Source organism: Microcaecilia unicolor, chromosome 2 (genome assembly GCF_901765095.1).
Source record: "Microcaecilia unicolor chromosome 2, aMicUni1.1, whole genome shotgun sequence".
Lineage (NCBI taxonomy): Eukaryota > Metazoa > Chordata > Amphibia > Gymnophiona > Siphonopidae > Microcaecilia > Microcaecilia unicolor.
This window is the reverse complement of record NC_044032.1, coordinates 247286461-247296003: the sequence shown is the minus strand read 5'-3', so window position 1 is coordinate 247296003 and position 9543 is coordinate 247286461. Positions and strand designations below refer to the sequence as shown.

At 42.4% G+C, this 9543-nt stretch overlaps 1 protein-coding gene across 1 annotated transcript; it reads right to left on the bottom strand.

Annotated features, from left to right (window-relative positions):
- Nucleotides 1–530: 530 nt before the first annotated feature.
- On the bottom strand, nt 531–1475 carry LOC115461931 (olfactory receptor 1468-like). The gene has a single exon (XM_030191982.1). It carries the CDS (start codon nt 1473–1475, stop codon nt 531–533), a length of 945 nt encoding a protein of 314 aa, XP_030047842.1.
- Between the last annotated feature and the right edge of the window lie 8068 nt (nt 1476–9543).

Here is a 9543-nt window from a genome sequence, read left to right as displayed (position 1 = left end):
ATGCAATATTCAGGTCTCTTCATCATTCTTATCAACAAGACATGGATATTGTTGTAGGTGATGAGACCTCTTTTCACTTCTATAGAAATTTATCTTACAAGTCCAACAGGTTTGAGCTGTTTCTTCATTTCTACTAATGGTACCAGTTATTTTTCCATTTTGCATGCAGCTTATTTGTGTTCTTCATTAGAAGTTGTATGAGTGAACTGGTTATACAAAATAGGAGGACAAAATCAAAAGTGGAGGAGTGGCCTAGTGGTTAGGGTGGTGGACTTTGGTCCTGAGGAACTGAGTTCGATTCCCAGCACAGGCAGCTCCTTGTGACTCTGGGCAAGTCACTTAACCCTCCATTGCCTACCGCATTGAGCCTGCCATGAGTGGGAAAGCGCGGGGTACAAATGTAACAAAAAATAAATAATCACTGGACTCTATTGGATTGATTTGATTTGTGCTCTTATCTGTCTCTTGAATTGCTTATGACAAATTACAGTTCAGACTGGCTTTCAAACTTCCTAGGCCAGAGATTCCTTTTACATCCTCTGATGATGAAGTTTTCTGCTGATTGCTTTTCTTAGAGCCTGCTTCATATCACCATTCCTCAAACTATAAATGAATGGGTTTAACATGGGTGTTACTACTGTGTATATCAAAGCTGCGACCCGGTCTTTCTCTGGGGAATATGTTGAGGAAGGTCTTATATACATAAGGATAATAGAGCCATACAATAGGGTAACCACAGTGAGGTGGGACGAGCAAGTAGAGAAGGCTTTGTGCATCCCCTCAGTAGATGACATCTTCAAGATGGTTGTAATAATGCGACAGTAGGAAAACACTATTATTAGAAAGGGGGCCACCAGAGAGAAGGGCCCTTCAACAAAGATCATTAGCTCATTAAGTGAGGTATCAGTGCAGGATAACTTGTACAGTGCAGTCAGATCACAGAAGAAATGGTTGATAATATTAGAACCACAGAAAGATAGGCTAAGGATCATAAGAGTGTGTAAGAGGGACTTCAGGAATCCCCCTGCAAAAGAAAAAGCCACTAAAAGATGACACAGCCTTGGATTCATCACTAAGGTGTACTGTAAAGGGGAACAGATGGCTACATACCGATCATAAGCCATCACTGCTAGAAGGAAACACTCGGCTCCTGCTAAAGAAATAAAAAAATACAGCTGGGTTAGGCAGCCAGCAAGAGAGATGCTTTTATTCTCAGATATAATGATTTTTAGCATGTTTGGAAGTGTGACTGATATGAAACACATGTCCAAGGAGGACAAGATACTGAGGAAGAAGTACATGGGTGTGTGGAGACGCGAATCAAGTTGGATCACAACAATGATGGCACCATTCCCCAATAAGGTGATCAAGTACATGATCAGAAATACTATAAAGAGGACAATGCGCTGCTCCTGAACAGCTACAAGGCCAAGAAGAATAAAACTGGATGCAGGGGTCCCAGTCCTGTTTTCCATCTTGTGGCACATAACCTTCGAAACCTGGAAAAGAATGAAATAAACATTTAAACGGTACTAAAAGCCCTTCATTTTCATACATTACCACCAAAATCACCACCATTTTAATTGAAATCAGAATATAGACATGCTTGGATTTTTATCAGGAAATATTTGTAGCATTAAACTACTACTACTACTACTACTATTACTTATTATTTCTATAGCGCTACTAGACGTACGCAGCGCTGCTCCCTGCTCGACAAAGCTTACATTCTAATTAGGACAGACAAACAGGACAATTATCCCGAAAACAAGAGTTTCTTCAATGAACATATACTGTACAAATAGTAAAGACTGAAAAATTAAGACAGCAATTGTCACTGAGGAGAATATTAAAATTTGTTTATGTTTGCAAAGCAGTACTTTAGCACAGCGATAGGCTTTTCGAGAACTGAATTCATGATACGTAAGCAAAATTAGGTGTCTACAGTCTGTACAATTAGAACTTCACCCAGTCTTAACAGAGGCATTCCCAAAAGCAGGGCCGGGAAAGCATTCCACATTTATGTGCATAACGTTTAAAAATACAATAAAGAAGGTGGTTTTAGAAGACTTTCTTCATAATATCCATGTGAACATTTCAGCATTTACACTTGTAAATGAATATCTCTCCTAGCCAGCCATTAGGGATGGTCCAGGATGGAGTCTGGGCAGAGCTAGTACCTAGCTGGTGATATATAGTCTGCTAACAAGCTAAGCAAACACATAAAGTTAGGTAACAGAAAACAGAAAAAAAAATAGCAGTCCTAACTTTATGTGTCAAATTAACTAGGCTCCAGTCTGAATACCATCCAGTGCCCAGTTAACTTCTGGGCCAGTGCACATACCTAGATCTTCAATCTGGGAGCTGTGCATACCCCAGCATTGAATATCTGGGGTTACTTCAGCCTGCAAATGGGAGCAGTATACAAGCCACTTACTGCCATGAACAAAATATTACACCCATAGTTTTTATGTGGACATGCAGTTATAAAATTATTTCCAAGCTATTTAGTACCATTTACCTGAATGATTTTTCACTTTGAAACATCAAAAGCATTTACAGAGGTACAGATGTACCCATGGACCTTCCACCTGTTAGTTCTGCAGCTGGGATTAGTTTAGAAAACCAAATGCAGAATGTTGAAACTTGAGTATGTATGTGCATGTGTGTATGTGCCTTCCACCTGCTATTCACAGATGGGATTAGTGAAACTATATGACTATGGTATCTTTAGAAAATCAGTAGTAGGGACATTTAAAAATGGCAGATCTAGCCACCTAATTCCATGATTAGGCAGCTAGATCCCTTTGAATATTGTCCTCTGAAGGTTGAAGTTCGAGACTTCAGATGGGGGTAACTAGTGAGGTAATCAAATTTGCCGATGACACAAAGTTATTCAAAGTCGTCAAATCGCAGGAAAATTGTGAAAAACTACAAGAGGACCTTACAAGACTGGGAGACTGGGCATCTAAATGGCAGATGACGTTTAATGTGAACAAGTGCAAAGTGATGCATGTGGGAAAGAGGAACCCAAAATATAACTATGTCATGCAAGGTTCAGCGTTGGGAGTCACGGACCAAGAAAGGGATCTAGGTGTCATCATTGATGATATGTTGAAAACTTCTGCTCAATGTGCTGCTGCGGCTAGGAAAGCAAATAGAATGTTGGGTATCATTAGGAAAGGGATTGAAAACAAAATAAGGATATTATTCTGCCATTGTATCACTCCATGGTGCGACCGCACCTCGAGTATTGTGTTCAATTCTGGTTGCCACACCTCAGAAAAGATATAGTGGAATTGGAAAAGGTGCAGAGAAGGGCGACAAAGATGATACAGGGAATGGGACGACTTCCCTATGAGGAAAGGCTGAAGAGGCTGGGGCTCTTCAGCTTGGAGAAGAGACGGCTGAGGGGAGATATGATAGAGGTCTATAAGATAATGAGTGGAATGGAACGGGTCGATGTGGAGCGTCTGTTTACGCTTTCCAAAAATACTAGGACAAGGGGGCATGCGATGAAGCTGCATTGTGGTAAATTTAAAACAAATCGGAGGAAATTTTTCTTCACTCAAAGCGTAGTTAAACTCTGGAATTCGCTGCCGGAAAAAGTAGTTAAGGCGGTTAACTTAGAGGGGCATCTTCGATCGGGGATGCCCATCTCTAAGAGCGCCCATCTTTGAGAATGGTGCCGCAAAGGGGCGGGGCCAACCGTATTTTCGAAACAAGAAGGGCGTCCATCTTTCGTTTCGATAATACAGTTGGGGGCGCCCAAATCTCGCCCTAAATGCTGAGATCGCCGGATTTAGAGATGGGCGCCCTTGGTTTTCTCCCATAATGGAAACCGATGGCACCCATCTCAAAAACGAATAAATCCAAGACATTTGGTCTTGGGAGGGGCCAGGATTCGTAGTGCACTGGTCCCCCTCACATGCCAGGACACCAACCGGGCACCCTAGGAGGCACTACAGTGGACTTCGCAAATTGCTCCCAGGTACATAGCTCCCTTATCTTGGGTGCTGAGTCCCCCAAAACCCATTCCCCACAACTATACACCACTACCATAGCCCTAAGGGGTGAAAGGGGGCACCTACTTGTGGGTACAGTGGGTTTCGGGTGGGTTTTAGAGGGCTCCCATTTTCCACCACAAGTGGAACAGGTCGGGGGGATGGGCCTGGGTCCACCTGCCTGAAGTCCATTGCACCCACTAAAACTGCTCTAGGGACCTGCATACTGCTGTCATGGAGCTGGGTATAACAGAAATAGGGTGGAGAGGGCCCAATATCAAGAGATCAGTGTTGTCTTTCTGTGTATGGAGCTGGGTATGACATTTGAGGCTCGCATAGAGGCTGGCAAAAAAGTTTTGAAAGTTGTTTTTTTGAGGGTGGGAGGGGGTTAGTGACCACTGGGGGAGTCAGGGGAGGTGATCCCCGATTCCCTCCGGTGGTCATCTGGTCAGTTTGGGCACTTTTTTGGGACTTGGACCTGAAAAAAAAGGGACCAAATAAAGTGGACCAATTTCTCGCCACGGATGCCCTTCTTTTTCCATTATCGTCCGAGGGCGCCCACCTCTTAACCACACCTCAGCACGCCCCTGTCCCGCCTTTGCTACCCTTCCGACACACACCCGGGAACTTCAGCCATCCCGGCGACAGAAAGCAGTTGGGGACACCCAAAATCGGCTTTCGATTATGCCGATTCTGGCACCCCTGAGAGAAGGGCGCCCATCTCCCGAAGGATGGGTGCCCTTCTCTTTCAAAAATGAGATGGATAGGAACCTATTTTAGTCTATTTTATAAAGACCTGTAGGTGTCCATGGCTCTTACTTTAGAAGCACCCCATATCTAAATAGCAGCATTTAGATATCTGGAAAGGGCAGACAATTGAATGTCATTTCAAGAACAGGGACTGTTCAGACATAGGGAAACTGAATTCATCTAGATGGCAAGGGAGTGTGGAAAGGGCAGGGAGAAAGAATGGCCTGGATGGGACAACAATAAAAGTGTGCATACCCCATTTCATATAGGGAATCCATGTCTACATTTGGAGATCTGGATGTTGGAATTTACACCTGTTCCAAGGCACATCTAAGTGCCTGATGTAAGAGCAGCAATATATCTCATTATCAGTTACCACACACCCCATATTATGTACTCACCCTAATACTAGCTTCCCAAACCTCCCTGACATCACTCCCCCCCTCCATGACATCACACAACTCACCCTGACATCACAAGCTGGCCCCCTCTAAGATCACCCAACCCCCAAATATCAGAAACAAGCCCATCGACAACGTAACCAATCCCCACCCCTGGCATCAGCAAATACACCCCCTAGAAGTTTGTTTGTAGCATTTTTGTCTGAATCATTTTATGACAACAGTAGAAAGAAATCCTCCAATGTCTTTGTCGTTCTTAAGAATCCTACGGTGTTGCCACTATGGCCATTCTCCTTTTTATAGTTTATTTTATATTTCACATTATCAATCTTACCTGCCTCTATCTCCAATTTTGTTTCTTTCTGGGCTCTGCCCTCAAGACGTGTCTCCTTTCACTACCTTAGAGTCGCATTTCAAATATTTGCTTTAGAACTCTTTTTTGTGTGTGTGTTTAATTTTTAGAATTGTTTGTCTTCCACCAACTATGCAGTCTTGTTCTCGATGATGATCCTCAAGTATTCCTTTGTTGAGATCCTCATTCACATTCATTCATTCATTCTCTCTTTTCTATGGTTTTCCTAAATTTAATAAATATTTTTGAATTAAGAATGATGATGATGCTCAAGAAAATATGACCAGCTTTTGCAAATCCTTTTTTCAAATACTGCATAAAAAAAGAAAGCAGGGGAAACAATTTGGAGAAAATGAATGTCACATGGGATAGCTTGTTTTTCACTGTTTTAATGGCTGATCCTCAGGTAAAATTATCTAATTGCCATTGTATCAAGCTATAAACATGGGTGTACTGGCTAATGAGATTAATTGTGATAATTACATACAGTAATTACAAATGTTCGATGCTTTATTGTTGAGAATTCCCCACATGATAAAGCAATAAAGGTGCATACCACAAACATGGACTAGCAGTTTTATGACTGGATATGGATATTTGCAAGGGTCCTACACCCTGCTAACAATAAGAGTACTAAGATTTCATGACAGCCTTTAAATTAGCAGTGTGGATTTTACAGATTTGATTCCCTTAGAAATTAATCTCCTTCAGATACAGAAAAATAAATTAGTTCTATAAAGGCGTTCATTGTAATATATCCGCTAGAATAAACTAGGGTTTTTCTAGTCCAGTCACATTTCTACATATTGTGGTTCTGCCCTATTAAAGTCATATCCTTGATCTGGTCTGTATTTCAGAAGTATTTGAAGGGTCAGCCGGGATGAAAGACTCATGGGTTTATACAGTAACTTAGTCTGATTACCATTCGATCAGTTTTGAATTACTCTGTAACATGCAAAGCTCAGCTATGACAATGATAAGAAAAAAAGGTGGTCTGATTGATTCACAGGGTTTTGTGAATCAATGTACTAATTCAGTGGACAACGTTGAGACTGTTGACCTTTTGACTCAGATTGATAACTAGTCTACTTTTATGGCTATGAATTTAGATCATGTAGCCTAGTGGTTAGTGCAGTGGACTTTGATCCTGGGGAACTGAGTTCAATTCCCACTACAGCTCCTTGTGACTCTGGACAAGTCACGTAACCCTCCATTGCCCCTGGTACAAAATAAGTACCTGAATATATGTAAACCGCTTTGAATGTAGTTACAAAAACCTCAGAAAGGCGGTATATCAAGTCCCATTTCCCTTTCCCCTTTGGGAATTGAGACAGATGTGGGCCTCAACTATGCCTTAGTTCTACTAAGTTCACACAAACTAAGAATAGGTAGAATGTGCTTAGAGAACAAGGGGAAAGTATCTCTACTGATGCAAAAGCATCTTTGGGGTAATTCTATTAAGTAAATTCTAACACTTATGCACCAGTTATGTTCACAAATATTTGGAATACTAGCATATACGTGCATATGGGTGCATATATGTTCAAACTGCACTTAAGCACTATGGTGTACTACATGTAGGTGTTAAATAGCATGTAGCTTGCAAGTGGGTGTAGACACTGGTGGAATGTGGATGGCGTGTGAATAGGGCACACACAATTGTAACTTATTAATTATGCTCCTATCTCTGGAAATAGATACAAACATTTATGCCAGCTTTATATCTGCATAAGTGCTTCTGTCCAAGTGCATATCTGCTTTTGCTAGTAATCTATAAGGAAAATAAGGTGCCTACTTTCCTTTATATAATATGTACCAATAAGGCATCCTATATATGTGCAACTTTCTTTAAATTAGTCCCCTTATTTTCTAACTCCTCTTGCCTATCTAAATGGTCCATCTTTGCTTATACCCTACGCTGTCTATTAAAATGTTTTATTACGTATTGTGTTGGCATTGTAAGTAGTACACTATCAGGCTTATTTTCGAAAGTGATCGCCGGCCATCTTCCGACATAAATTGGGAGATGGCCGGTGATCTCTCATAAGCAGCGAAATCCGTATAATCGAAAGCGGCTTTTTTGACACCATCGCCGCTTTCCCATCGCCGCGCTGGCGAAAGTTCAAGGGGGCGTGTTGGCAGCGTAGCGAAGGCGGGACATGGGCAGGCATGGGTGTGGCTACCAGATGGTCAGCTTTCGCAGATAATGGGAAAAAAAGCGTTGTTAAGCAGTATTTCGCCAGGTTTACTTGGTCCTTTTATTTTCATGACCAAGCCTCAAAAAGGTGCCCCAACTGACCAGATGACCACCGGAGGGAATGGGGGATGACTTCCCCGTAGTCCCCCAGTGGTCACCAACCCCTCCCACACTAAAAAAATACAAATAAAGACCTTTTTTACCAGCCTGTATGCCAGCCTCAAATGTCATACCCAGCTCCCTGACAGCAGTAAGCAAGTCCCTGGAGCAGATTTTAATGGGTGCAGTGCACTTCAAGCAGGCAGACCCAGGTCCATCCCCCCCTTCCTGTTACACACGTGGTGCTAAGTGTTGAGCCATCCAACCCCCCCCCCCCCAAACCCACTGTACCCACATGTAGGTGCCCCCCTTCACCCATAAGCACACAGTTATGGAACGCACTGCCGCACAGCTTGAAATCGATCTACGAAAGAACGAACTTCCGCATATTACTGAAGACCCATCTCTTTAATAAAGCGTACCACAAAGATCAACCAATGTGACTATGCACAACTCGCTCATCTATATTCAGAACTGTTCCATAATATCTGCTTGTATACTATTACTTTGTTTTATTATCATCATGCTGACCAAGATCCTTCTGCAATACTAAATACTAAATGATGTATTGTAAGCCACTTTGAGCCTGCAAAGAGGTGGGAAAAGGTGGGATACAAATGCAATAAATAATAATAATAAGGGCTATGGTAATGGTGTAGAGTTGTGGGGAGTGGGTTTGGGGGGGGATTTGGGGGGCTCAGCACCCAAGGTAAGGGAGCTATGCACCTGGGAGGTATTTGTATATTTTTTAAAAGTTTTAGAAGTGCACCCTAGGGTGCTCGGTTGGTGGCCTGGCATGTCAGGGGGACCAGTGCACTACAAATGCTGGCTCTTCCCACGACCAAATGCCTTGGATTTCGCCGGGTTTGAGATCGCCGGCATTTTTTTCCATTATCGCTGAAAAACAAAACCGGCCATCTCAAACCCGGTGAACTCTGGCATTTGACCGGGCTAAACCGTATTATCGAAAAAAAGATGGCCAACCATTTTTTTCGATAATACAGTTCAGGCCAGCTGTTGCGCCGCCGCCAAAATAGATCACCGGCAATCTATTTCGCCGGCGACGTTCGATTATGCCCCTCTATGCCATACTTTGGGGCCCTTTTACTAAAAGGTGGCATGCATCAACAGGCTTGTCGTGCATAATTCAGAACTACCGTAGGAGTCTGGTGGTAGTTCACACCCCCAGTGTTTGTCATTTCCAGCGCTACAAAAATATTACTATTTTTGTAGTGCCAGTGCTTACCCAGTAGTAATCAGGCAGCACCATGTGCTGCCCGGTTACCACCAGGTTAGAGCAGGAGCTCTTACTGCTACCTCAATGGGTGGCAGTAAATGCCCCCCACCCAAAAAAAAAACATGGCCACATGACAAGTGGTTATTACCACATGGACATTTTTTTCCAGCAAAAAAGATAGCCTTTTACCCACTGTTCTTTCTATGAGTGTACCTATATATATTTACCCACACTTGATAGACACATCTATAAAAGAAACTAGGCACCCATTCGATTATCGCTGTTGAGTATCCTAATTTTTGGCCCTCCTTAGTCCCACCTAAAACATGCCCACAACATGCCCGCTTGTTATTTGGATGAGCAGACATCAAAACTTTGCTGTTCCAAAAATTACAATTTGGATGTTTTTTAGATTTATTTGTAACCCGCGATTATCCAGGGCAGCGAACAAAATAGCATACATAAAATCATATAAATGTAAAAAAGAAAAAAAGAAAACACAT